The 26,940-nt window shown below is 38.9% G+C and overlaps 15 protein-coding genes and 1 non-coding gene across 16 annotated transcripts; 9 read left to right on the plus strand and 7 right to left on the minus strand.

Moving 5' to 3' along the window:
* Window positions 1-396: 396 nt before the first annotated feature.
* On the plus strand, window positions 397-1,659 carry C5L36_0B05540 (uncharacterized protein; the record flags this gene model as incomplete). The annotated part of the gene is made up of 1 exon (XM_029464925.1): window positions 397-1,659. One exon carries the CDS (start codon window positions 397-399, stop codon window positions 1,657-1,659), a length of 1,263 nt encoding a protein of 420 aa, XP_029320784.1.
* A 402-nt stretch (window positions 1,660-2,061) lies between these two features.
* C5L36_0B05550 (uncharacterized protein) lies at window positions 2,062-4,539 on the plus strand (the record flags this gene model as incomplete). The annotated part of the gene is made up of 1 exon (XM_029464926.1): window positions 2,062-4,539. One exon carries the CDS (start codon window positions 2,062-2,064, stop codon window positions 4,537-4,539), a length of 2,478 nt encoding a protein of 825 aa, XP_029320785.1.
* A 114-nt stretch (window positions 4,540-4,653) lies between these two features.
* C5L36_0B05555 (uncharacterized protein) lies at window positions 4,654-5,100 on the minus strand (the record flags this gene model as incomplete). The annotated part of the gene is made up of 1 exon (XM_029464927.1): window positions 4,654-5,100. One exon carries the CDS (start codon window positions 5,098-5,100, stop codon window positions 4,654-4,656), a length of 447 nt encoding a protein of 148 aa, XP_029320786.1.
* A 128-nt stretch (window positions 5,101-5,228) lies between these two features.
* On the plus strand, window positions 5,229-7,220 carry C5L36_0B05560 (uncharacterized protein; the record flags this gene model as incomplete). Its single annotated transcript, XM_029464928.1, has 1 exon — window positions 5,229-7,220. The coding sequence occupies one exon, from the start codon at window positions 5,229-5,231 to the stop codon at window positions 7,218-7,220; it is 1,992 nt and encodes a 663-aa protein (XP_029320787.1).
* A 333-nt stretch (window positions 7,221-7,553) lies between these two features.
* Window positions 7,554-10,472, plus strand: C5L36_0B05570 (uncharacterized protein; the record flags this gene model as incomplete). Its single annotated transcript, XM_029464929.1, has 1 exon — window positions 7,554-10,472. One exon carries the CDS (start codon window positions 7,554-7,556, stop codon window positions 10,470-10,472), a length of 2,919 nt encoding a protein of 972 aa, XP_029320788.1.
* Window positions 10,473-10,606: 134 nt separating this feature from the next.
* On the minus strand, window positions 10,607-12,181 carry C5L36_0B05580 (uncharacterized protein; the record flags this gene model as incomplete). The annotated part of the gene is made up of 1 exon (XM_029464930.1): window positions 10,607-12,181. The coding sequence occupies one exon, from the start codon at window positions 12,179-12,181 to the stop codon at window positions 10,607-10,609; it is 1,575 nt and encodes a 524-aa protein (XP_029320789.1).
* A 432-nt stretch (window positions 12,182-12,613) lies between these two features.
* C5L36_0B05590 (uncharacterized protein) lies at window positions 12,614-15,625 on the minus strand (the record flags this gene model as incomplete). The annotated part of the gene is made up of 1 exon (XM_029464931.1): window positions 12,614-15,625. The coding sequence occupies one exon, from the start codon at window positions 15,623-15,625 to the stop codon at window positions 12,614-12,616; it is 3,012 nt and encodes a 1,003-aa protein (XP_029320790.1).
* Window positions 15,626-15,891: 266 nt separating this feature from the next.
* Window positions 15,892-16,905, minus strand: C5L36_0B05600 (uncharacterized protein; the record flags this gene model as incomplete). The annotated part of the gene is made up of 1 exon (XM_029464932.1): window positions 15,892-16,905. One exon carries the CDS (start codon window positions 16,903-16,905, stop codon window positions 15,892-15,894), a length of 1,014 nt encoding a protein of 337 aa, XP_029320791.1.
* A 247-nt stretch (window positions 16,906-17,152) lies between these two features.
* C5L36_0B05610 (uncharacterized protein) lies at window positions 17,153-18,337 on the plus strand (the record flags this gene model as incomplete). The annotated part of the gene is made up of 1 exon (XM_029464933.1): window positions 17,153-18,337. The coding sequence occupies one exon, from the start codon at window positions 17,153-17,155 to the stop codon at window positions 18,335-18,337; it is 1,185 nt and encodes a 394-aa protein (XP_029320792.1).
* A 61-nt stretch (window positions 18,338-18,398) lies between these two features.
* C5L36_0B05620 (uncharacterized protein) lies at window positions 18,399-19,121 on the minus strand (the record flags this gene model as incomplete). The annotated part of the gene is made up of 1 exon (XM_029464934.1): window positions 18,399-19,121. The coding sequence occupies one exon, from the start codon at window positions 19,119-19,121 to the stop codon at window positions 18,399-18,401; it is 723 nt and encodes a 240-aa protein (XP_029320793.1).
* A 494-nt stretch (window positions 19,122-19,615) lies between these two features.
* Window positions 19,616-20,560, plus strand: C5L36_0B05630 (uncharacterized protein; the record flags this gene model as incomplete). The annotated part of the gene is made up of 1 exon (XM_029464935.1): window positions 19,616-20,560. One exon carries the CDS (start codon window positions 19,616-19,618, stop codon window positions 20,558-20,560), a length of 945 nt encoding a protein of 314 aa, XP_029320794.1.
* Window positions 20,561-20,959: 399 nt separating this feature from the next.
* C5L36_0B05640 (uncharacterized protein) lies at window positions 20,960-22,819 on the plus strand (the record flags this gene model as incomplete). The annotated part of the gene is made up of 1 exon (XM_029464936.1): window positions 20,960-22,819. The coding sequence occupies one exon, from the start codon at window positions 20,960-20,962 to the stop codon at window positions 22,817-22,819; it is 1,860 nt and encodes a 619-aa protein (XP_029320795.1).
* A 376-nt stretch (window positions 22,820-23,195) lies between these two features.
* Window positions 23,196-24,215, plus strand: C5L36_0B05650 (uncharacterized protein; the record flags this gene model as incomplete). The annotated part of the gene is made up of 1 exon (XM_029464937.1): window positions 23,196-24,215. The coding sequence occupies one exon, from the start codon at window positions 23,196-23,198 to the stop codon at window positions 24,213-24,215; it is 1,020 nt and encodes a 339-aa protein (XP_029320796.1).
* Window positions 24,216-24,466: 251 nt separating this feature from the next.
* On the plus strand, window positions 24,467-24,991 carry C5L36_0B05660 (uncharacterized protein; the record flags this gene model as incomplete). Its single annotated transcript, XM_029464938.1, has 1 exon — window positions 24,467-24,991. The coding sequence occupies one exon, from the start codon at window positions 24,467-24,469 to the stop codon at window positions 24,989-24,991; it is 525 nt and encodes a 174-aa protein (XP_029320797.1).
* Window positions 24,992-25,223: 232 nt separating this feature from the next.
* C5L36_0B05670 (uncharacterized protein) lies at window positions 25,224-26,333 on the minus strand (the record flags this gene model as incomplete). The annotated part of the gene is made up of 1 exon (XM_029464939.1): window positions 25,224-26,333. The coding sequence occupies one exon, from the start codon at window positions 26,331-26,333 to the stop codon at window positions 25,224-25,226; it is 1,110 nt and encodes a 369-aa protein (XP_029320798.1).
* Window positions 26,334-26,659: 326 nt separating this feature from the next.
* C5L36_0Btrna4M lies at window positions 26,660-26,731 on the minus strand. Its single transcript has one exon. It is a non-coding gene; the product is annotated as a tRNA-Met (tRNA).
* Between the last annotated feature and the right edge of the window lie 209 nt (window positions 26,732-26,940).

A 26,940-nucleotide genomic window follows, 5' to 3' on the forward strand; every position in this document is an offset into this window, starting at 1 on the left:
AAAAAAAAAAGGGGGGGGGGGGTAAAAAAAACTTGTTTTCTTACTCTTACTGGGTGAAAAATTAAGAGGCTTTACCTCAAGTCAGACCAAAAATTATTGCCCTCTAATGATTGCACCTGATTTTCAATACTTCTCGTAAATTTTCTACAGTAAATCGACGAAGGTCACACTCATCATCTCTGTAGGTAGAAGGCGCTTCCAACTATTCAAAGACTCAAGAGGCAATTCGAAGGTGAGTTGTGCTGCACCTAGATGGATAAAGTGACATTGATTGATTCCTTAAAGTCGAGAAAATGGAAATTTTTATTTGAATATAGATGGGTATAGTCAACATCTTCATCCACTGTTTAAACATTTTATTTTCGAATTCCTCTGCAATGATCAGTAGAACTAGATATGTCTGAGCAAGCATCCTCTACCGATGCTACTAAACAGATTGCTTCCAAATCCAAGAATATTACCAGACACGACAACACAGGCAAGTCTACAAATGGTCCAAAAAACGTTGATGACAGGACAGAAAGTCAGCCTGTAAGTGCCGGAACTAAGAAGCAAAACAAAAACAAGAACAAGACCAAAAACAAAAACAAGAACAAGAACAAAAATGATATTCAGAAGAAAGGACACGAAATAATAGATTTGGATGCTTCGTTGCCTCAAACAGAAAAGCAAGAGACAAAGTCAAAGGAGGAAATTGAAGCTGAAAAAAAAATGAAAAAGAAGGCAAGAAGAAAGCAAAAGAAGCAGAAACGTAGGCAAGAATCCAAAACGGAAAGTCACATTAAGCCAAGCAGATTAAAGTTAAGGCTCAAACCTAAAGAGCCTATTTTCAAGCTGACGGTTCGAAAATTACCGCCTAATCTATGTCAAGAATCATTTATAAACAAAGTCGTTGATTTCTTCCCCGATTTCAATGACCTGGTTAGGAATTGGTATTATTGCCCTGGCCAATACCCTGACTCTCAGTTTGAGCAATCAACATTGTCGAGGTGTTATATCAACTGTAAAAGTAAGGACGCTATGATGGCAATTGGGCGTGCAATTAAAGAACTAACCTTTGTTGATGATGATAAGGAACCTGCAGTTCAGGAAGAAGGCAACACCGATGTGCAGGATAGGCCTGTTGAAGAAAAGGAATATGACAACGATGAAATATACGGCGAAGCTGATGAACGAGAAGTATACAAGCCTGTAATTGAGAAATCAATGTATCAGGAAATGCCAAACTTAACCAAGGATAACAGTGTACATGTTGAGCAATGGGATTTCTTTAATGGCAAACTTGGTGAGATAGCAATTTACCAACGGTTTTGTGAAGCTATCTCTGAAGAAGGACGGACACAGCTACCTGCCGATATATTTGAATATCAAACACAGTATGAGAAAAAGAAGCTAGCTGAAAAAAGAGAAGCAAAATTGGCAGCCAAGAAACAGGCCAAAAAGCTTGCCAAAAAGAAAAAAGCTCTGAAACTGAAAGAATCTGAAAAAAAAGTACCTTCAGAAGAAAAGGAAAAGAAGAAACCTGAAGCAGGGCAAAAGAAGAAAAGGAAAAAGTCCAAGGCAGACAAGAATCATAAAGAACATGGTGATAATGCACCTGCATCCAGTACAAAGTCAAATAACAATAAGCTCGTTTCAACTCCAGCAAAGGGTGGTTGAGCATCGAGTTGAAGAGATGCGTTTTTAATTTCTTACTTGGAATATATGTTTCCAACTATACATGTTTTGTTTAAACATAAATAGGGGGGGCTCAGCTGTTGATTTTTACGCACTTTTATATTTCCATAAAATGTTCCCCTTTTTTGAAGGAGAAAAAAGGCATATTATGGTCTGGGTGTCTTCTCTAGAACAACAAGATCCACACTTACTTAACAAAGGGATCAATTTCAGGTACAACGACCTGTCAGGATGGATTTTGATTCAAAGATTGCATTTATTGGTGCATGTATCCGATGGGTATGTATATTTCAATAACATAATATTTAAGTAACGTTTTATCACTTCCATGTTTTGGTGATTTGCCACTAACGCTGATTAATTCTTTTTCTAAATATTTTGAAGATGCAAACATTTGAACTGATGAATATCCCCAAGTGCTGTAAACTTTCCTATTTCCTTAAACCAGAATTTTTTGATGATTACCTCAACTATTTGGTTGGTATCAGCGGGAGTGTTTTCAACTCTTCTAGTAGGTCTAGTAATAAAACAGTAAATGACCAGATTACCAACATGCGGAAACCATACTTAGAGATATTTTTAGATCTGGTTTCAATTGAATTCAACAAACACGATATTGCGAAATCCTTACATGATGACAACCCGGACCAAGAACCGGTTGTTGGCCTATTGTCTGCAACGGAAATCGACACACCTATAATTGGAGTTGAGCTCTTTAATAATTTTTTGACATTTTTAGACATTGAAATTATTCTATCTTGGTACAAGGGAAACAGTGATGATCATGATCATTTTGATTTTCAACTCCTTAATATAAATAAGCAAGCAACAGCTATTGGTCTTTTAAATAGAAAGGAAAATAAGTTCCCAAAAGCTGATACAAGTAGACACGATGAAATGTATGAGATCGAAGAGCAAAATTGTACCGATATAGATAAAGATTTAAGAACATCTGAAAAGAAGAGAATTCAAGGAGATGTAACAATTGACCGAAAAATTCCTTCAGAGATTTATGAATTGGAATTACACGATCTTATTGATTTGGTTGATCAACTCTATATTTTTATGTCAGTGTTATTTTGCGCTTGCATCTTAGGTAAGCGTGGTGCTTGGGGGATAACCCAATTGCATTATTTACAAGAAGAGTCGAAAAAGGCCATAAAAAAATGGGGGATCATTGAAGCTAAATACCAATTTCTTGATTTAAGCATCGAAACTGACCTGGAAGAACTCAGAACTTTTGTCAGTTTAAATCTGGATAGTCCTATAATGGGCACTTCTGGATGGCTGAATGTTAGCTCAAATGTTCCAGAATTAAAATATAGGAAGGAGTTAGAAGATGTCAAGTTGAAAAATCAAGAATTAAATTTACTTAATTTGAAGGTTAGCCATGATTTTGAACAAAATGAAAGTAAAATGAGAGGTTTGTATGAGCATATAACTAAACTAAGTAGAGAATTAGAGGAATACAGTGACCGTGAAGAAGAATATAAGCTGTTAAAAAAGCAGATTGAGATTTCTGAGATAAAATGCAGAAATTATGAAAGACGATATAAAGAAGAACTTGATAGGTTAACCAAAGATTCTGAAAAGCTGAGTGATACTATTACACAATTTCAAGTGATGATAAAGCAGAGGCAAACTTTTGACGATATTGCAATTAATGAAAAAGATAAAACAATAAAAGATCTAGAAGCCAAAGTTAGAGGGCTTGTCAAAACCGGAGAAAATGAACTCAAAAGGAGTAAAGAGGTCACGCAGATGAAGATGCAGCTCAAAAAGGAGTTTGAACAGCGAGAAAGAGGATTGCAAAATGAAATTAAAGAATATGAAAATACTGTTGCAAAACTACGACAAGAAATTAGTGATTATGAGAACTTAATCATTAATAAAGAGAAAAATGAGTGGTTTCATTTAGACGAAATTCGAGATTTAGAGAAAGAACTGAGAGAATTAATTAAAGAGCATGAGAAGGATAAGAAGGAAATGGTTGCTGAGTTTATAAATAAGGAGAATGCAATGAAGGAGCTGCTTGAATTAAAACTTAAAACGTTAGAAGAAAGATTTCACCAAGTGAATCACAAAGAAAATGAGAAAGATAGCGATAAAGTAAGCACATTGTACGAGTGCAATGATAGAACTACAGAACTTGAATCCGAATTAGAAAAACTAGAGTATACTTATAAGATGAAGCAGCTATATAAAAATGGGGACTTTCAATCTTTAATTGAACTTATAAATAAAGGTAAATGCAGTTTTGAAATGAAAGTTCGTATTGATCAAGATAGAGAAGTTACTTTTCTTTTTGATGATAAAATAGTGGACGTTGAGCCCTTAGTGAAAGAAGTTTCGGTCAGAATCAAACTACACCAAATAATACAAATCATTAAGGGAAATATTGTGTTAGACGAAATTCATGAACTTTACCACGAAGAAATGATCAATCAATTAAAAAAACATTATAGTCTAAAGAAATGTTGTGATCAACAGCGAACTAAAATCTACGAATATCACTCTCTTGTTGAAACGATGAATGAGAGAGATTTAAAGGTCTGGAGGTGGGTGCATATGATTGAAGAGAGGGTAAACAAAAGTGAAGAAATAGCCAATAACATCAGGAATTTTTTAATAAGAACTGGGGCGGTACTGAAAAGCACAGAATTGCGTAGAATAGTGGGAGAACTTGATGATTGGATTCAATCAAATAGGGTGTTTGAGGAAGAATATAATAGTAGTTGTGAAGGTGAGGAGAGCCCTACAACTGCTCTTTGTGTTAAGAATGAAGCAGAGGCTGGGGTGTTAATCTATAATCGCTACTCTGATGAAAATGCTAGAGTATACAGAGAAGTGTCTATTGATTGATTGATTGATTGATTGGCTAGTAGGTTAGTTGATTATGTCTTAAGCTCTAATTATAAAATTTTAATTCTAATTATACCTATATAGGCTAAGTATACAAATGAATAATTGCATTGATTAGAAAAGAGCATCTAAAGTACAGCAAACACAGAGAGCAGCCAAACAAGCCATACAACAATCATTGTTGTCCTTTTGTGGTTGTTGCTGTTGCACATAAACTGGTTGTGGTTGTTGTTGGTAGTATTGTTGTTGAGGAGGTTGTTGTTGGTAGTATTGTTGTTGAGGAGGCTGCTGTTGATAATAGCCTTGGTTTGGGCCCTGGTTGTTGCCAAGGAAACCTTTTTCCTGGGCACCGTTGTTGCCGTAATAACCTTGGTTTTGAGGTGGTGGACCGTTTGGAGGTTGGTAAGACATATTTTGAGCTATGATGAGTTGGAGGACAACAGAAAAAGAAATGACTGAAGACAACAATGTCGATGTTGCACAGGAAAAATATGGTTTATGAATGTATGTAAATAAATATAGCGACGTGTGTAAACGTGGGAAAAAAAACAAAGGCAGCATGAGCGATCGAGCGAGCGATCAATCTGGTTTAAAAAAAAAAAAAACAAAAGATTATGAATTGAGCAGTTGAAGAAGAGAATCTATTAAAAATACCCCTTGAACGTAAGTAAATACACACAGGACAGTGGATGCAGACGGGAGAGTGGACACGTCTGTCTCGGCAGGAGCTGCACGCATTGCACAGAGAGGCCAGGCCCGAAACAGAAAACAAAACAAACACAGACAAGAATGTAAACAAGAACAAATGCATAGATATAAACGACACAAACAGTGCTAGAAATAAAGTCAAAACAGATGCTATCAGGGAAGATTCTGATTCTGAAGATATAGATGACTTTTCCATGCACAACTTGCAGGGAATTAGGACGCTCCGGTGTAAACCGGAGCCTGACATGTTGAGTAACTCATCATCATCTGCGGCATCAACAGTTGTTCACAATCCTGAATTACGTGCTGATGACAACGAATTGGATGCAATACAGAATGGGCCTTTGCAAACATTGGAAACCGATCCACAGCTTCATGGGAAATTGTATAGGACGCTGCAATTAGCAGATGCAGATGACACCCTTGATAATGACGATACGTTGGGTTTTAATGAAGACGATGATGATAACGAAAATGAGAATGCGAATGCGAATGTTCATAATAACAACAGCAACCGAAAGTATGGTAGTGACGTTGGCTATGGTTACGACGGTGGCAATGACGAAGACGAGGATGATGATGATGATGATGATGATGATGGTGATGATGATGATGATGATGATGATGAGGAAAAAGATCTAGAAGTTGATGATATAGACTTTTCTCGTTACATGCAATCAAATCTTCCTTCGCCGCCTACATCTCCGCCTCGAGAACTCGATCCAGCAAAGCTATATGCACTGTACGACTTCAGCGGGCCGGACCCGTCACACCTTGCACTGGCTAAAAATGATTCAGTCTTATTATTGAACGATACCGACTCGTATTGGTGGCTAGTAAGAAGAACAGATGATGGGCGAATAGGATTTGCACCTGCTGAAATTTTAGAAACCTATACAGAAAGACTTGCTAGATTGAATTGCTGGAAAAATGAAGTTTTAGAACGAGGTGGCTACAAAGGATTGAAGTATGATGATGAGAAAAAATTGTTCAAAACTGATTATCCAATTGACACTGAGAAGAACCGTTCAAATACTAGCACAACATCGATAACTCAGAATATTGAAAGAAAAGGCTCTTTGAAGAAACCAAAAGTTATTGAAATGAATAACGACAGTGGAAGCTACCTTGATGACACCATTGGCAACAATGCCAAAAAATCTGTGTCGTTTGCCAATATCAACGATACACAAGAGCATTCCTTTCTTAGTATACATGAAGAATTTGAAGAGGATGAGAGCGACAGTCATGTGAATCACTATGATAACTCTTCATTGAGTCTTTTAAACAACTACAATAGCAATCCAAGTATGGATGATTTAGTTGGTAACGATAATGACACCGATGCCAATGCCTCTGTTAATAATATAGATAATGATGATTATGATGGTAACGAGAACAATAAACACAATAATGACAAAGAATTGCATGATGGCAATGAGCAAAATGTGCACAATGCCATTCGACATAATAGACCAAACTCATCAGAGGGACCATGTACAGGTTTGGTAAATACAGAGACGGATACCAGACCCCTAATTGTGCCTAAAAGAAGGAAGAATATGTTTATTAAAAACCTAGACAACTACAGTTACTCCTCTGAGAATGTTGACAACATCCACAGTGTCGGTAGCGTAAACAGCAATAACAGTGCGTGCTCTAAATCGGAGTCTACGAGACTTGAGAGTATTAAGATGCTAGATGATTTGTTGGATATGTACCCCGAATTTGTCTCCTTGGATGATGGAACAGTCACGCCGCCAACTGCTTCTTCTTCTTCTTCTCCTCAACGAGTAGCTAAACCAATTACATGTTCTAATGAGATGGAGATATTAGTTAAGCAAGGTGAAGACGTTGGTCATACGGAAGATGAGAATGATTTGCATCCTCAGACCCGACGTCTTTTTGGGCCGTTGTTCTCAACTATGAAGGAGTTAGATGCTCTTTTAGAAGATATTGGACCGACAGCTTGACCGCTGGGCGTAGATCATGTCCTTCATACCATGGCAAACAATCTAAATAAATACGGTGATATTTAATAGTAATTCCGATTCTAAGAAGCTCGTGACTCCTCAAATTACGTTGCAACCTCCCTGATCCATATATCGATAGATATATAAATGTAGTCACAGACCATATCGTATTTTCATGGTAGAATACAGGTTAGGTCAGAAAGTGTAACCCCAAAGATTTACTGCAATGAAAAAAAACATTAATTTAGCCAAAAGATCTACTCGTTTTTTTTGCTTTCGCCGCAAATTTTGCGGTGTTCTCCTATTTTATTTCAACATGCTTTTCATTTTTTTATGATCTTGTGGGTTTTTTTTTTTGGAAAACGTTTTGTTCATCATTTGCATTCAGCTAACCCGCTAAGAAGCTGCTTTTCCAATCCTTCTTATCGACAGAAGATGGCCTCGCAATCCTCGTGGACGCCAGATGTGCCTAGCTTGCAACAGCTGGTGCATATTTTTACGGGAACACTTTCACCCGATGCTACGATCCGTCAAGAAGCAACAACTGCTTTAACTCAAGCTAAAAATATTGCTGATTTTGATAATTATTTACTTCATATTCTGCTATCGAATGAAATTGCAGATTCCACACGTGCATCTGCAGGTATTTATCTGAAAAATGATCTCGTTAAAAACTTCAAGTATAAACCCCATGAACTCCAAGCCAATATTCTACAGTTGGTTCCACATGGGTTGTTATCCGAGTCGCCTTTTGTACGACATATCACCGCAGGTATTATAAGTGCTGTTTTCCGTGCAGTTGGAACTGCGGGCTGGCCTAGTGTTGTTCCTGATTTAATTGCCCTAATTTCAGGTGCTGCAGGCGAATATGCAATTGATGGTGCATCTGAAGCTTTACTTTCGATCTGTGAAGATTCCAGCAGGATGCTAGAATACGAAATAAAAAACAATGATGGCTCTATTACAGTTCCTATGCAGACACTAATCCCAAAATTAATCGAATTAATCCCAAACTCTCAGCCTTCAATCACATCCAAAATTAGATCGAGGTTTTTAAATTGTTTAGTTCACTGCATTAACGTTGGGTCCAACACCGCTTTGATCAATATTGATGCTATCCTCGCTATCGTGTTTGCTATGTGTCAAGAGAACAACGGTGACGAGGAGGTGCAAAAGGCTGTTGCTTCTATATTCTGTGGCATTTTAGAGAAATGGCCAGAAAAGTTATATCCACACTGGTCAGGTATTTTGCAATGGTGTATTCATATGGTCAAACAAGGTGCAGACTCTGTGGCGCTACAGGCTGATGAATTTCTTTTATCAATGAGTACAAGTGAATTGCCAAACCAGTATATTCGACCTTACTTAGAAGATTTAATACCTGTTTTACTCGAGAAAATGGTTTATGATCTAAATGACGTTGAGCTGATGGAAGCAGAGGATGAGAAGGATGTCGGTTCTGAGGACAAAGATGAAGACATAAAACCACAGACTGCAAAATCAAAGGAGCATAAATTAACTAAAAGAGATGGTACAGAGTCTTCCGCTTTATTGAACAAAGATGACGACGATGACAATGATGATTCCGACAACGATGACGATGATGATGATGATGGTGATGATGACGACTTTGATAATACTTATACCTGGAATCTAAGAAAATGTTCTGCTGCTACTGTTGACATTTTATCCACTTATTACCCTGAAGAGGTGTTGCAATATTCGTTCCCAATAATTAAAGAAAATATGAATGCAAGTACATGGCCTATTAGGGAGGCTTCAATTTTAACTCTCGGTGCTATATCAGAAGCAGCTTTGAATCATGCAACCATGCAATTACCTGAACTGATCCCTTTCTTAGTTGACAGGTTAAAGGATGATCAACCGAGAGTCAGACAAATCACATGTTGGACTCTAGGCAGGTACTCGCACTGGGTCTGTTCTGAGGCTCAAAGTGGAGGTTCATTTGCTAGCTATTTTACACCTACTTTCCGGGCTATTATGGAATGTGCTTTAGATTCGAAAAAAGTTGTACAAGAATCAGCATGTTCCTCTTTATCTGATTTCATTGAATCTTCTGAACCACAGCTATTATCACAGTTTATTGAACCTTTACTACATCACTTCCAAGCTTATTTTACAAATTATCGTAGGAAAAATTTGATTGTGTTGTATGATACTATCCAAACATTTGTTGAAAAAGTCGGTGAGGCTTTGCGTTACAATCAAAAGTTTATGGATTTGCTTTTACCACCATTAATGGAGAAATGGCAAACTCTAAATGATGATGACAAAGATTTATGGCCGTTGTTAGAATGCATGTCCTCAGTTGCAGCATCCACTGGTGAGGCTTTTGCAAGTTGTGCTATGCCTGTTTATGAGCGTGCCTTGCGGATTTTGAATAACTGTATTGAGCAAGACAAAATGGCAACTAGTGATCCATCATTTGTGCCACCAGAAAAGGATTTCATAGTGACTTCTCTAGATTTAATTGACGGTTTAGTTCAAGGGTTGACTCAGCATTCTGCCGAACTGATTAATAGAACTGATTCTTCTGCCAAATACTCCTTAATGGAGTTGGTTTTAACTTGCTTGGATGATAATGTAGATGATGTGAGACAATCGGCTTATGCACTGATTGGTGACTTTGCTATTTACTTGTTCCCAACACTAATTCTTCCATATCTTCAACCATTAATGATTTCCATTTACCAGGAAATAGGAAAACTAAATGAATACTCCGTTGCATCATGTAACAATGCTATATGGGCACTTGGCGAAATTTCCATTAGATCAGAAAATAACATACTGGATCAATATCTAGCTAACTTTTTAAGAATCTTAGAACCTCTGGTTTTGAATTTTGATGCGGACATTACGCTTCTGGAAAATGCAGCTGTCACCATAGGCCGATTTGGTATTCACTATCCCGATCAAACATCAGTGATGGCTAACGATGTCTTAATTGTTTGGTGTCAATTAATTGGAGGCTTAGAAGATAATGAAGAGAAGGCGAGTGCCGTCCAAGGAATGTGCAATATTGTTTTAAAACATCCTGAAATTGTCAATGCTTTAGGTAATATGCGTGCAATTGTTGAACTAATTGCCAATTATCATGAACCAACGGTAGAGTTGGCAGAAATTTTTAAAGTGCTTCTTACCGGATTAAAGTCTGGATTAGGGGCCGAATGGGATAGAATCGTCTCAGGTACTGCATATTGTGAAACCTTATCTCAGAGATATGGGGTTTGATACTTATTTTTTTTTATTACTATTCTAACTACATACTTTTTCTTCACTATTTTTCACTTCAAATTAATTTTATAAAAGTTTATAAATGACCTTATATAATATTGTTGTAAATATCTACTATGCCCAAATTTAGATCAGTCGATTCTGGCCTCTAATATCAATTTACCCATAGGTACTTCTGAAACCCCCTTTCCTAAAGCGTAAATCGAATTACCACGTAGAATAGTCTCAACAACTCTGCCCTTCAAAGCCTTACCATCAAATGCCGTCAGCTTATTTTTAAAAAAAGTTCTTGCATTTGCTACTGTGTACTCCATAAGAGGATCAAAAATTGCAAAATCTGCATCATAACCAACTGCGATACGTCCTTTTGTGTGAGATAAACCAACTTGTTTCGCTGTATTTACACAACACCATTCAACTATATCCGTAATCTCAATACCAAACTCTTCAGTACCAACAGTATATAATAGTGGAAGCCCAAAACCAACAGAAGAAATACCACCCCAAGCTGCAAAAAAGTCACCTCTCTCCAATCCTTTTAATTCAGGAGTACAAGGAGAATGATCTGACACAATGGAAGTAATCAGATTTTCCTTTAATGCACCCCATAACAAACGGCGGTTTTCATCACTTCTTATTGGCGGGCAGCATTTAAACTGTGTGGCACCAGATGGAATCTCTTCCGCTTTGAGTGATAAATAATGAAAGCAAGTTTCAACCGATAATGGCAATCCCAAAGTCTCCTTAGCGTGCCTAATCATTGGAAGTGCTTCGTGGGTTGCTAAATGAACAATGTGAACTTTGGTAGTTGGATGTTTTTGAAGACATTTGATGATGTTATAAATAGCGTTACATTCAAACGAGTCTGGACGAGATGCGAGGAATGAATAATATGACGTTGGGTCAACTGTATCAAGAATAGGCATGTTTTTTGTAGCTAATTCTAGTGGCTTCATATCATTTTCAATTGCCGACAAAGGTTCCACAGCATGCAATGTTGGAGATTTCGCCAATGATTCAGCTTGTGCTTCAGATAGACCACTATAATAATGCTCCTCCTCGTCATGTTTATGGCGACATTTATTGAATTCTTCGTCGTTATCTTCTTTATTAGCACCATCCATCTCAGCGTGAAACATCAACATGGTATTTTTACCTTTGACGACCTCTAGTGCTTTATTTATATATTCCGGCGTAATCATTGGAAATTCTTCAACGCCTGAATCCATCATAAACCCTTTAAAACCACGAACTCCGGCATTTATTAATGGAATTAGGTCATCGAGATTATCTGGCACCAAGCCTCCCCAAAATCCGGTATCAACCCAGCACTTACCCCTTGCGGAATCCAACTTAATATTTAGATTCTTTATATTTGTAGTTGGAGGTATGGCGTTCAATGGCATATCGATAACCGTTGTAACACCACCGGATGCAGCGGATTGAGTTCCACTAGGGAAACCTTCCCATTCGGTACGACCTGGTTCGTTCAAGTGCACATGTGAATCGACAAGACCCGGTAAGATTACTAATGGAGACATGTTGCGATAAAATTGAACATCGTAAGTAACCAACAATGGATCATCTTCCAATAAGACATCCTTTATAACATCGATAATTTTCCCAGATGTTTTGGAAAAAATAATAGTAGCTGGAACGACAGAACCATCGATTACCACTTTTGTTGAGGAAATTGCAGAAGACATACTAATTTGGTTGGTCAGTTAACGGGGTTTTTTTTTCTACCTTCTTATTTGTGAATTATAATCTATAAAAACAAAGATGAAAAAATGAATTTGTCAGGATTCTTTTCGTTTTCCTCTCCAGAAAATATTGATAAGAAATTGACAGAGTAGTAAAGAATAATCAACGTTGATAGGAAACGTTATGAAGAGAAAAACTGTGTCAAAATTTCCTCTAAGAAAAGGATACTAAAACTTGGGGGGTTCTCTTTTCTTCGGATACGAAATATCTCATTCTCTCTTTTTACAGGCTTCGAATGTGTGTGGTATTTTCTACAACTGATAGGAGCTCGCCGAACACATGAATGTGCGGCACTGCTAATCCCCTTAATTACCGCGTTTGGCAATCTGAGGAAATCTTTCAACCCTCCCTACACATGTATGTAACACGTTTTTTCATAAATTCATAGAATCACGAATCACAGGTGACTCCGTTTTTGTAGTAAGGTCATGGAGGATCTGCATTGCCTGTTTGGAGTCTAATTTTTCAAGACCACCTGCTTCGATAACTTTAGCTTTCCATTCTTTGAGAATAGCTTTAAGCTCCTCACGACCCTTGAGATATTCTTCCTTCGAATACTTGGCATGTTTTGACGATGTTAGTTCTTCTTCAACATCATCATCGAGTTCTCTTGCTTTCCTCTTGGCCATTGTGATGATTTTCTGTGGGAACTTTACAAGTTCTGCGACATGAATACCAAAAGACTGGTCACTGATGCCTGGTTCCACCTTATACAGTAGGGTCACGTTATCCTCTCCCTCTCTGTCCTCCTTGGCAGCTGCCCCCTCATCAACGTGTGCGACAACATGCAAGTTGCCAACATTATTGTATTCATTTGCTAGGGCTGTCAACTCATGGAAGTGAGTAGCAAAAAGTGTCCAAGACTTTACGTTTTTGGCCAAATGCTCACTGATAGACCATGCAAGTCCAAACCCGTCGTATGTGCTTGTGCCCCGACCTAACTCGTCAACTATAACTAAACTGCCCTTATGGGAGGATGCAATAATTGATGACATCTCGAGCATTTCAGCCATGAATGTGGAGACTCCCTTTAGTTGGGAATCAGACGCACCCACTCTAGCATGGATTGCATCGACTACAGCAAATTCAGAATCCTCATCACATGGAACAAAACTGCCAATTTGATTCATTAGGCACACCACTCCCAAAGTACGAATATACGTAGATTTACCACCCATATTTGGACCAGTGATCAAAAAGAAGTCTTTACCTGAATCCCATGTTTCTCCTCCTTTGGCTTTAATCTTTTCATTGTCAGGACCACCCAAAACGTAGTCATTTGGGATAAAAGAAACACCATCACTGACTTCCAAGCACGGATGCCTTGCTTGCCAAACTCTCATTTTTCTCGAACCATCATCTAATGACCAATTTCTTTTTGGTCTCGTATATTCTATAGGTGCACAAGTTGCAACCACTGCAAATGATGCAATGACATCAAGAATGTCTAGGATGACCGACAATTTGGTAAAAACAGGGACATATGTCAGAGCAATCGATCTTATTTCGGAGACAATATGGGATTGCTGTTTGGAATAAGAATCCATCACTCTTTCAAAATCTTTGGATAACGCACTTAGCTCAACATTCGTGAAGAAAACCCCTGCTTTCACTGTTTGCAACTCTTGAAATTCTGAATTCGTGGCATTTTTATTCTTGACAGAACTCGATTTACCACGCAATACCCCGGAATCATTTCTGGTCAACCTAAAGCACCAACCATGATTAGTGTTTTGTTCCAGCTTTAATTTTTTATCAATCTCCATCCCCAGATCAATTGCGGCGTCTTCGTGTAACCTGTGCATTTCAGATTCAATACGTTCTCTTTCATTTTGTAATTCCATTAACTTCTCATCATATTCTGGATTGATTTGTATCAACGACGAGATGGATGATGCCGATGTTGCATTCTCCAAACTTTCCAAGTCGACCGTTTGTTCAATCATTTCGGCATACTTGTTCAATGCTTCGCTATGCTCCACAATACCATCGAGCCAATATTTTTTGACAAGCTCATGTACATCTGGATTGGACTCCAAACTTTCATTAAGAATATCTTCGCATTTTTTCAAGCTTTTAACTAATTGGTATAGTCTAACAACTTCATCTAACCCAGAATATCTTTTCCCTGCCAATTTTCTGACTAGTCTCGCAATATCAGGAACATTAGATAGGAATTGGCCCCGAATGCTGCCTAGCAAACAACTGTCTTTGACGAACCACTCGACTAAACTATGACGCTCGTTGATTTCCTCTGTATCAATGAGGGGCTGTTTGATCCATTGCGATAGGAGCCGGGAACCTCCGGCCGTTTTGCACTGATTTAACAAAGCAAATATTGAGGTTGGTGCATTGCTGATCCCTTGTTGGTTTATGTTGGTATTGGAAACTCCACTAGGGAATAGGTTTAGTGCTTTAACAGCAGCCGCATCTAATCTCATATACTTATCTAGATCGTATTTCCCAATGTTGATAGAACCCCTAATGGAATCACTGGCCAATAAACTTAGATATAAAATCAAGGCATTAGATGACGCCAAAGCAGCTTTTAAAGCTGCCAATTCTGAGGTTGCTAAAATATGTTCATTCCCTGATAATGTAACTAGATCTTGTTCTGAATTATTTGCATTGAATGTAGATGATGAGACCTCAGTGATCAAAATATCACACCTATCAATAGTTTGAGTTAATTTTGCAAACTCTATATCTTTTTCGCTCAATGAGCTTGAAGAAACAAGACACTCTTTGATACCTAGTTGAATCAAGATGGCCTCAGTATTAGAGAATAGATCTGTATCTGGATACTCTGACAATCCCAGGAATTTCAAATTTGGATCATAGAAAGCAAGACCAATCTTTTTGCCTTCTTTGGATGAGGAAACCAGCTTTATTGCTGCTATAATCGAGGATGAGGCAACTTCAATGGCCTGATTATTTGACTCCTCGTTGTTAGAACTTAGGTATAACAAATCTTCAATCTCCTCTAGATGGCCAGGACTTGCACTTTTGATCAATTTCCAATTGTGATTCTTGGAATCTTCAATCTTGTAGATTTCAACTTTGTAATTCTTATCTAAAATTAGAGAGGGTAATAAAGTAGAAAAAGTTTGCTCTGACAATGGCAAGTACTGAACACAAACTTTTCTGTCTAAATCTCTCGGGTGTGCAATCAAAGGAGACGATTTCAGCACCGAATGAGAGGAATACACAATTTCAGCGCCCAAAACTGCATCTTCATCAAAGATGGTATAGTAAGAGGACGAACCTTTACTTCCATCTCTTACTAATGCTCGGATTGTACGTTGTTGGACCGCAGGTAGACGCAAATAAGAGCGATAAATCGAAGGCTGTGCCTCGGACTCCTCGTTATAGACATTAGCTGACATCTTGGTTGGTTTCTAGCTGTTATATCTTCCAATTGATGCTATACGGTATACAAACAAAAAAGAAATTGCTTGTAATGTCTTTTGGATGAGGTAAGAACAAAAGAACAATGCTGTCCCCCTCCCTCCTATAAACGTGTATTTTTTTACGCGACGCGTATTTCTGTTCTACTGAGCAACTTCTCTATTCTACTGAACATGGTGAAATAAATCATAAAAAAAAATACAAATCATAGAAAATAATAAAAGATAGAAAGAGTCCTTTGGGGTCAAATTGTAGATCCTTCTTCGTCTTCATCCTCCTCATCAGAGTCAGCATTTTTATTGTATAAGAAAAACTGGCAGAAAATAATAAAATCTTCCGCTAAAGTGCCAACACTTCCAACTAACCAAGAAGAGTTTACTAAGAGATACCTTTTACCTGTAGAAACTGACAAAATTGATACCACGTATGTTATATTACCTAAACATGCAAAAAGAAAAAACAAAAATGCAATACCGTCACAGGATTTTCTTTCGAAATTGAGCAAAATTTGAGGTACTCTGGAGCCAAGGTATAATGCTGCACATAACCATCCAAATGTTTGTGCCAAAACGTTGAACTCTAAATCAGCATCGTTTTTGGGAGGTTGCGGGTCACTAGAATGGCCTGAATCGCCAAAATACCAACCACCAAAACCCGCTACGAAAACCAGTGCTACCATTATCAAGTTATACGCTAATTCCGAACCCTCAACGGTTGATTTGGAAGAATACGAAGAGCATTCTGTTTCCTCGGATGTGGGGTTTGAGCCATTTATGTCGTTATATTCATTGGATTGGTTAGAATCTGCCTCCATTATAACCTCTAATGCAGATTCAGGGTCGACGTGATGATGTTGGTTATGGTGGTGGTGATGTTCGTTCGATAGAACTGATTCAAGAAGTGGCTCCGCTTCACTGCTTAAAGGATTTGCCGGAGATAGATGAATAGGATCGACCTTTCTATCACCATGGCCATAGTGGAGACACTGCCACAGAAGCACGACATCGGCTAAGGTGTAGTAAATTGCAAGGATGATCATGGTCGGTAAGACTCCTTGTAGAATAGCGCCCACAACATTGAACACGTCTCCGGCAAGCCAGAGAACAACGAAGAGGAGAGACAACCCTTCAGCAGACTTTCGTGCAAAGTTTTGATAGATTTGAGGAGCAAAGACAATGATCCAACAGGCAATAGAAATCGATCCAGTGATCCCTGAAATCATCTGGGCATTGATAAAGGGCGTTGGGGGTGGTGCCATGGTATAGTCCAAGGGTTTTAAGTTGGCTTGTTTTCTACTTTATGCCAGAATCTTCTTAGTGGGATATCAATAAGTGACTAACTTTCAAGTAAGTTTCTCCATTTTTCAAATCTCAATCTGTCGAAGAAATTTGAGAAAAATTTTATTCTATGAGGAATTTGATGTTGGTTAGTTCATCGACTGCATCCCCAGACAAGACTTTGGTGAATATGTAGCTTGTAGATCTAGTTCTTTGTAGTAGAGCAGAATGAGCGGCAATGGACAAACAAGAAAGCCTGGAGAGAAGTTGGTTCCGCCGGAAGGCATGACCAAGTCAGCGTATAAGAAGCTTTTGAGAAAACAAAGACACGCAGAGACCAAGGAACAATACAGAGAACACAGGAAACAACTGAAAAAACAGAAGGACGCAGAGCGCAAAGCAGAAATTGAAAAGTTGAAGGCTAAAGGTGAACCATACGAGCATCTACTCAAGCCAAGAAACAAGAATAAGCTTCACAAGAAAATCGAATATGGAGATGTCCACATTGAAGCAAATCCGATTGAAAATAAGAAAAAAATTGGAATAGTTATTGATTGTGCATATGATGACTACATGAATGAAAAAGAAGTTGTGAGTTTGAGCTCTCAGATAACTAGGGCATATTCAACCAACAGAACGGCTGTTAAGGCCTACTATGATTCTGAATTGGCAAGGCTACAAGATGAAAGTCGCAAGCATGAAAAATCACTAAACGAAAAAATGGGCATTGCTCCGTCTGCAAGACTTGTTATTAGTGGTGTAGACAAAAGGTTGAAAAAAAGATTTGATAAGGTGTTACCAGACTATGCCAACTGGGATCCTGAATGTGCGGTATTGACGGAAGTGAATCTTACAGAGGTTTTGGATAACTGGGATGGATCATCTGGACAGGATTACTCGAATGTCGTGTATCTATCTGCAGATGTTGATGAAAAGATTGAAGAGCTTAAACCTGGGGAAACGTATATTATTGGGGGTATTGTTGACAAGGGGCGCCATAAGAATCTCTGTAAGAGTACTGCGGAGGGTCTTGGGAAGAATATTCGGATCAGAAGGCTGCCAATTGATGAGTACATAAAACTAAGTGGACGTAAAGTACTAACAACTGCCCATGTTGTTGAGCTTCTATTGAAATGGTGTGACTACAAGGACTGGAAAAAAGCGTTTGAAGAGGTTCTACCTCAAAGGAAGATGGGCAACGGATGTGAAGGTGAAGGTGAAGGTGAAGGTGAAGGTGAAGGTGAAGATGAAGATGAAGATGAAGATGAAGATGACGATGGTGATGGTGATGGTGATGAAGACGAAGATAGAGATGGGGATAAAGAGAATGTCAATATTAATGGGATGCACGACGATATAGACGGAATTGATAACAAAGGCAGGGATGAGGAGAAAACAGATAAAATAGTATAGTATAGCTCATGTCTAAAATTATATGTTATATAGTACTACTATGAAGCGGAGAGAGAAGATATTATTCCGACTTTCTATCATAACCATCGTCTTTTTGTCTTCTTTTCAACTTCCTTTGGGCGAGCTTCACTCTGGTGTTGTTGTACGTTCCAACGATGAAATAACACAACGCAAAGAAAACGGCCCATGCCTCAGGTGCCACAAATTTTTGGGCCAGAAACATAAAGACGGGATTGGCAAAGACCGAGGTGGTTGTCACCTTGATGAAATTCGTCTTTAGAGATGTCCTCACAATGAGAATCATATGTTTGATCACATTCTTCAATCTTGCAATCCAGTCACCACCTCTCTTGTACTCGTCTTTTAGCTTCTGTAAACTGTTGATTATACCTACCCACGAGACAAAACAAGCACAGAAGATAGGAGTGACCACCCCGGTCCCAAGTAAAATTTGTAGCACCTTCTTTCTCGTTGTTAATGGAGCAGGTATCACCCGGTTAATAAGCCGATATCCGTAATGTGTAATTGGAGCATTAACAAGGGCAGCAAAGACACCCATTAGTGGCACCTTTGCCGTGATTGTATGCGGCAACGAGACATTCCTTGTGACTACCAGCTCTTGGATGTCGCCTGCAAATAATGAAGCCAACTGCTCGTTCAATAGGGCAAAGAAGGCCAGTGTGAGTGCCTTTGTCAAAAGAGGATTTGAATTCAACTTCTGCGTGTACCGTCTGTTGAGGGTAGCGATAGTGCACGACAGAGTACGTTCCATTGGCGTCGTCATTTAGGGAGAGCAATTTCTACTTGAGCTGCCGTTTAAGCAGGAAGAGATGACACATTGGAGGTCTCTCCCCTATTTATCTCAAACCCTATACACCTCTCCCCCAAGAGTTCGGGAGATACCGTGTTTATGAAACTTTGCTTCCAAGGGTGTGCGTCTAGATAAGCGGCCGCTTTCCCCATTGGGCTTTTTCGCATTATTGTCTCATTTTAATCTTAAAATATTTTTTTCATTAGTTTTACATACTCTGCACCTCCTCAATGAGGCAGTTAAAAAAAAATAAAAAAAAGGTGAAAATTTTTTCTTGTGAAAGAGAAAAAAAAAAAAAATTTGAAAACTGGAAAATACAATTTCCCCTAATACTTCAACACTCTCCATATATTACAAACTAAAACTAACTTTTTACCTTTTTTTTCTTTCTTCCTTTTGGAGTTGAAAGAAACAACTGTTGCTGCGTTTGCATTTGCGTTTGAACACTTACATATACAGATATAACAATGGCTTTTGAACAAAGAGGTAGAGGCGGATCCAGAGGTGGCCGTGGTGGTCGTGGTGGTTCCAGAGGTGGTTTTGGTGGTGGCCGTGGTGGTTCCAGAGGTGGTTTTGGTGGTGGCCGTGGTGGTTCTAGAGGTGGTGCAAGAGGCGGTGCAAGAGGTGGCCGTGGTGGTGCCAGAGGCGGCCGTGGTGGTGCCAGAGGTGGTGCAAAGGCAGGTGCAAAGGTTGTCATTGAACCACACAGACATGCCGGTGTCTTTATTGCAAGAGGCAAGGAAGATCTCTTGGTCACCAAGAACATTGCGCCAGGTGAGTCTGTCTACGGTGAGAAGAGAATTTCTGTTGAGGAGCCATCCAAGGATCCAAATGTTCCAGCTACCAAGGTTGAATACAGAGTTTGGAATCCATTCAGATCCAAGCTTGCAGCTGGTATTATGGGTGGATTAGACCAAATTTTCATCAAGCCAGGTGCTAAGGTTCTCTATCTTGGTGCTGCATCGGGTACTTCTGTTTCCCATGTCTCTGATATCGTTGGCCCAGAAGGTTTGGTTTACGCTGTCGAGTTCTCCCATAGACCTGGTAGAGAATTGATCTCCATGGCCAAGAAGAGACCAAACGTCATTCCAATTGTCGAAGATGCTAGACACCCTCAAAAGTACAGAATGCTAGTTGGTATGGTTGATGCTGTTTTTGCCGATGTTGCGCAACCAGATCAAGCCAGAATTATTGCATTGAACTCCCACATGTTCTTAAAGGATAATGGTGGTGTCGTCATCTCCATCAAGGCTAACTGTATCGACTCCACCGTCGATGCAGAAACTGTCTTTGCAAGGGAAGTTCAAAAGATGAGAGAGGAAAGAATCAAGCCTTTAGAACAATTGACATTAGAACCTTATGAAAGAGACCATTGTATTGTCGTTGGTACTTACAAGAGAAGTGGCTTATAAATAAAATGACCTTGTGAAATATAGTCCAACTGTTATACTAATAAATTTTACCCACCTTCGTGTACTCTTTTCTTTACTTATTCTATAGCTTATAAATTTTGTTAATCGGAAACTTAGAAAAAGAGATGGAAAAAAAAATGGAATAACAGGGTTAAAGCATAATGTGAAACGAGGCCATGTATTTACGTAGTAAGCGACTCTGTTTTCTTTTCTTTTTTTTTCTTCTCTCTGTATACATACTGCCATTATAGAAGGATTAAAACAAAAGGGTCAAACTTGGATAAAGAATAGCATTTTTGTTTTGTTTTGTTTTGTTTTTTTCAAAAGCTTTCTCTTCTTGAAACATTTCTATTGATACGGTGAAGCTGACAAGGTAAAGTCAAACAGTGTTGGGAGGAAATGCCAAGTTTGAGAGGGGACGAAAACAGAAGTCCACACTTATCTCGAACGGTGAACCTGGACGATTCACCGGTGTCTGAACACATCAATGAAAACACACTTAATTGTGAAGATACTATAGATAATAACAGTGTTCCAAACACCGTCAATGATACCAGTAACGACGATATTGAAATTACCGGCTATGTCCCCATCAGGAGGAGCACGCCCGGTACGCCGACGTTGCCAACTTTAGCCCATTTGTTACGACATCAGCATTCACAACTGGAAAATGCGCAGTTAGAACGTAGGAGAGCCAGAGAAAGGATGCGTGAACAAAGGCGGGAGGCAAGACTAAGGCGCCAGTTGGCAAACGATGAAGATCATCGAATACCAGTCCCGAGTAGGTCCTTCAATACAATCTACACAAATCCAAATACACATATCCATGTTGAGGCGGGTCAGTTGGGGCCTATATCGCTAGATTCTGACTCTGATGTTGAGGACGTTTCCGAGAGTTTTACAATTACGGAGCAGCCAAGAACACATACAGGAATGGCACTGTCTGCTGATGAAGAGTCGATCAACCACGCCAGAATAGAGCAGAGGCGACACATACGTGAAATGCTGGATAGAAATGGAAACTCACAAACGACGGGGGAGGTTCATGAAATTGCAGATGATAACCACATTGATGATGATGAAATTGAAATCCTGGGAGAAGGACACACCCCCGATGTTGAAATTGTGGGTGAAAGTGAAGCTCCAGATATTCAAGTGTTGTCCAGTAGAAATGCAGGCTTCTCCTTATATACTCCCTCGGGACCTTTATTTGTGCCTAGTACGGAAACACGAATGGGAGGTGGAATACGGAGCAGATTTGGTACAGATGCTAGGGTTGAGAGTCACAGAACTAGGCAACGGAGAAACCTTCGATCATTTGTTAGGCCAGATCGAGGACTATCACAAAATGATTTGCGTTTAAGGCAATTAGAAGCCAATAGAAGAGCTAGAGAAGCAGTAAGTAACGGTGGTATAATTAGTGAGGGAGCTAGAGCTAGAGTCCGGGAAGTTATGAACTCCGCCTTATCAGGGGTTGATGCTAATCTCTCATTGGCTCAGCGTCAGCTCCTTGAACTTCTACACATAAGAACTTTAAGTAGGAGTAACTCAGTACCGAGTTTAGGAGATGAGTTGAGCCCAATGAGCTTATATTCGTCTATTATGAATTATAATGGGTGGGGAGGAGACTCTTCATCTGGTACTATCAATCAATCAGATGAAATCCCCCAAGACGTTATGGAGATCTTGCGAAGTAGAGATGAGGCAAGAGAGAATCAGCGCATTAATGCAAGAAGGAAAGTGGCTGAGAGGGAACGTGTCAAGAAGGAAATCGAGTCGGAAATTCCGAATTCGTTACAAGACAAGTTCAGTACCGATTTAGTTGTTTGTGATCGAGACAATGTCTGTGTCCTATGCGGCGTTACGCTTCTGGAAGGCATTCCTCGTACGTTTATTGGTACAAACGACAAAGAAGCCAATAAAGATGAAATTAACCAACTTCTCAAGGAAAACTTCAAATCTCCCTTCAATGGATGCAACAGATACACCGAACTGGACATTAGTTTGTCAAGGAAGGTGTTCTTTACTAGCTGTGGGCACATGTACTGCGGTAGATATATGAGGAACATCACTAGTTTCAGGTTGAAGTCTCTCAAAGAAAGAAAGATTGCTTTGGGATGCAATGCAAATATCGATCAAAAAACATCTGCAGAGACAGATTTCGGGCATCCTGCATTTTCTGCGCCACTCAAGTGTGTAGCAGAGGGATGTTCTAAAAAGTTTATTGGCAAAACACCATTCAAGGAGGTATATCTATAGGAAAATGTATGCATCAACCAATTTTATCTTATGTAGAAACGTCCAGTTTAATATAAACAGCGTATAATACAAAACGTGATGAAAGTTTGTTGAGCCGCGTTTGACGAATAACATTAAAGGACGAAGGTTGTATCTATCTCCACACGCTGGCTCTTTGTTTCCCATATGTACTGTTTCTCAAAGACAGTGTTGAATTCCAAACTCCAGAGCACGTCGAGATGTCTGGTTACGTTGTACGTGCATAACTGAGAAGCAATGATTAGCTAAAGAGGATTCATTACTAACTACGACGCCACACTTCTTCCAGACATCGATAGTGGTGGCAGGGACAATTGTTTCTGGTTCACTGAATTCAATCTTGACAAAGTACCAGGACATGCAATGCGTCAAAAACTGCCTTGACTTGAAGAACTCGGAATATTTCGACCAACCCGTTCTACAAACATTACAGATGTTTATTGGAGAGTTGCTCTGTTGGATTCCCCTGATTATTCTGAGAGTTAGTGGTTCGAAGAAATCGACGGTCAACGAGAGAGAGCCATTGATTGGCGAGTCGTCCCTTGTGGATAGGAGGCGCCCAACATGGAAAGACTCTATCATTTTGGCGATTCCATCTACTTGTGATTTATTGGGCACCACGTTGATGAATATCGGTTTACTGTATACTCCTGTTTCCATCTATCAGATGACCAGGGGTGCAGTCATTCTCATCATTGGCCTTATGTCCGTCGTATTCTTGAAAAAAAAAATCACAAAGTTGGAGTGGATTAGCTTGTTTGTAGTTTTCCTTGGTGTCTTTCTTGTTGGATTTAGTGGGTACATCAGTGATCAGAATGGCAGCACTGAATCGATTGATTCGAATCTCGATATTGTCTTTGGAATGCTTATAATATTTTTGGGTATAACCATGACGGCTGCACAATTTGTTGTTGAAGAACATATTCTCTCGTATCTTGAAGTTAAACCCATGGAAGTAGTCGGGTATGAAGGCTTATATGGCTCGACTTTGACTCTCCTCGGTATGACGTTTGGCTATTTGGTCTATGGCAAGGGTATGTTTGATGTTTCTACAGCATTTCGCCAAATGCTTGAGAATAGCAACGTCCTTTACTCCTCAATTGCAATTATGTTTTGTATCTCCATCTTCAACTTCTGTGGTATTACTCTAACGTCCATTTTAAGTGCTACATCAAGATCAACCATAGATACCTCCCGTACACTACTCGTCTGGATGATATCGCTCCTCATCGGTTGGGAAGGCTTCCACGGTCTACAATTACTGGCATTTGGTTTGCTTGTTGGAGGCACGCTTTCCTTCAACGGCGTAATCCAACCAGAAGGGTGGAACTTTGTCCCTGGATGGTTGAAAGATTTGGAATTAGAGGCACACATCTAAGTGTTTGTCGTCGGACTCCATATGGTTGCACCTTGATATAATGTTTATAAAGGAGAGTTATAGTAAACCATATTGGAGGTAGTTCTCACGGGGCCGCCCATACTTCAAAATGAAAATAAATTTGAGAAATTCTCACAATGGGTTAGTTGGCCTCATTTTCGATAATAGATATGCCGCCGTAGCGTTACTTTTACCTGTGAAGATTATGCTGATCACTGGGAAGTAGACTCTAATTAAACAACAGCAACCGCATGATGACAGATAATAGCCGACTTTTCAAATTCTCATTACCATTCCAAATGAATCATCATTCACTTCGTTCAACAACAATGTACGCCTCCGGAGTGTTGTATTCATTGGGACTTTGGCAGATGATAGACGCTTCAATTTTCAGTAAAACAATCAATGCCAGCACTGTCCATATATCACTACTTGATTGGGTTCCTTTTATATGTTCAACCTTTGGAATGATTGTGGTCAATTCCTTGGATAAGGTACAATTGATTAATGGTAACGGTGGTGGATTTGATAGCGGATTGAATTCAATACAGTGGCAAGCAAGAGTTGTGTTGTTTGTTGGATTCAGCTTATTGGCTTTGGGATTTAGTGGTTCCATTCTCGTTTTGATTTTGAAGTTTGTTGTGAAGGGTTACACAGAAGGTCCTACAATCAACATGGGCACAGAAAATGTATTTGCCAATCTATGTGTTTTAGCAAGTTGCACGATTCTCTGGATTGTATCTACTATCGAAGAGGATAACTCATTATCTTTATAATTGTTTTATCTTATAATTAGTCAAGGAGATTGTTGGTTTTTCTTTACCATAGAAACAAATCTAAATAAAAGTAGTATTAAGATTTAACTTATAGAAGGTGGTTTAATCGTAGGAGAGGCATATTTTTTTTTAGAAGTGGGTGATTCCAAAATCAGTTCCAATCATCATATGTGAGTAAATAAGTAAAAGAGAAACCTAAGAAGCTAGTTACTTGAAACCTGAAAAGTGGAAATTAATTTCTTGGTAATATAGAATTCAACAATTTTCCAAATGTCTTTAGTTCATAGTCACTGAAATTGAATAACAAGTTGTCCACTTTGAATGGTGCTGCTTTGATCCTCGATTGAACAGTAAACTGGATATTCTTTATTTCATCAAAAAAAGAGTGTGCCATTATTTGAGAAGGAGAGTATCTTTCGGTAGGGCTATATACCAAAACTTTCATCAATAAATCAATACCTTCAGGAGATGCATTTCCAAAAACCTTTTTAAACCTAACATCGATGGTGGACGAGTAGATCTTATGAGAATACATTGGGCCATTGTACTGAGGATTTGAGGTGAATATAAAATCTTCAGATGGAGGGCCTAGTAACTTTGTAATCTCTCTCAATTGCAACATTGGTTCTTGACCTTGGAACACAGGTTTACCCATATACATTTCACCCATAACACAACCTAACCCCCATATATCTATCTTTGTTGTATAGATACAACATCCTACTATCAACTCCGGGGCCCTGTAATACCTCGAGCAAATGTAAGACACTGATGGTTGATTAGGTTCAAGCACTTTGGCCGAACCAAAATCACAGATTTTTAAAAGTAAGGTTTCAGGATTGATGAGGATATTAGAAGGTTTAATATCTCTATGACAGATTTGGAAAGAATGTAAGTAATTCATTGCCCTTGCAATTTGGAAAGTATAAATTTTGACTTGATTTTCAGGCAAAGACGACTTATTCAAATAATAACGCTTAATCTCAGATTGCAAGTTGCAGGGTAAACATTCCATTGCCAAATGTTGATAAATTCTGTTATTGTCATCCTTATTAGGGTAATTATAGAAATACTTGAGAGCCACTATATTTGGATGATTGGTTTGCTTCAAAATTTGCAATTCTCTAGATTTATATTCAGTCTGAGCCGGAACCTTCTTGATTGCAAATGGACCTATCCAAACATCTTGAGGGCTATTTGGCTCGGATAAAGCGTTTTTCAAGTTGGCCTGTAGAACTGTACCAAAGGCGCCTTCGCCAATTTTGGTAATTTCCTGCACAAACATGGGACGGGTAATACCACTGGTATTGCTGGTAACGTCTTTAACTAGATATTCTGGCATCTTTGTGAGTTCGACTTTGGTTTAGTATCTTTGAGGGGATGCAATGCTAATTGGACACTTGTCAGATTCTTTCAGCAACTACTAAAGGGGACAATTGAAAGCACGTATAAGTAGCTAATCAAATTGAGCTAGCAGACACCTATACCAAATATTGGAAGCGTTAGATGAAAGGGGATGTGTACTATACACTTGCAAATGCAACTCGACGCAAATTCGTATATTCACATTCAACAAGGCGATTCTCGGTTCATTTTTGATGCTAATTTTGACTGCTATTGTATTTTCTCATTATCTTTGCCAAGACCATTTTGCTGATTAAAAAAAAATAGCACCGGTTGGTTTCGATCCAACGACATCAGGGTTATGAGCCCTGCGCGCTTCCACTGCGCCACGGTGCTTTGATGACCTTTTTGAAGAGCCAAGAATTACTAATCCACAGGATCTCTTTTACTATGATAGAACACTTTGTTAGTCATAGTAAGTATAAAATTTTTGGCCACTAGGCCTTAACCTTCGGGACTAAAAATTCTTTTTTATTTTACATTGAAGAGAAAAGTTTTTCATACTTTCAAAGAAATCATCTCTTAATATTTATAATTAAGTATAA

This window comes from Pichia kudriavzevii, chromosome 2 (genome assembly GCF_003054445.1).
Source record: "Pichia kudriavzevii chromosome 2, complete sequence".
Lineage (NCBI taxonomy): Eukaryota > Fungi > Ascomycota > Pichiomycetes > Pichiales > Pichiaceae > Pichia > Pichia kudriavzevii.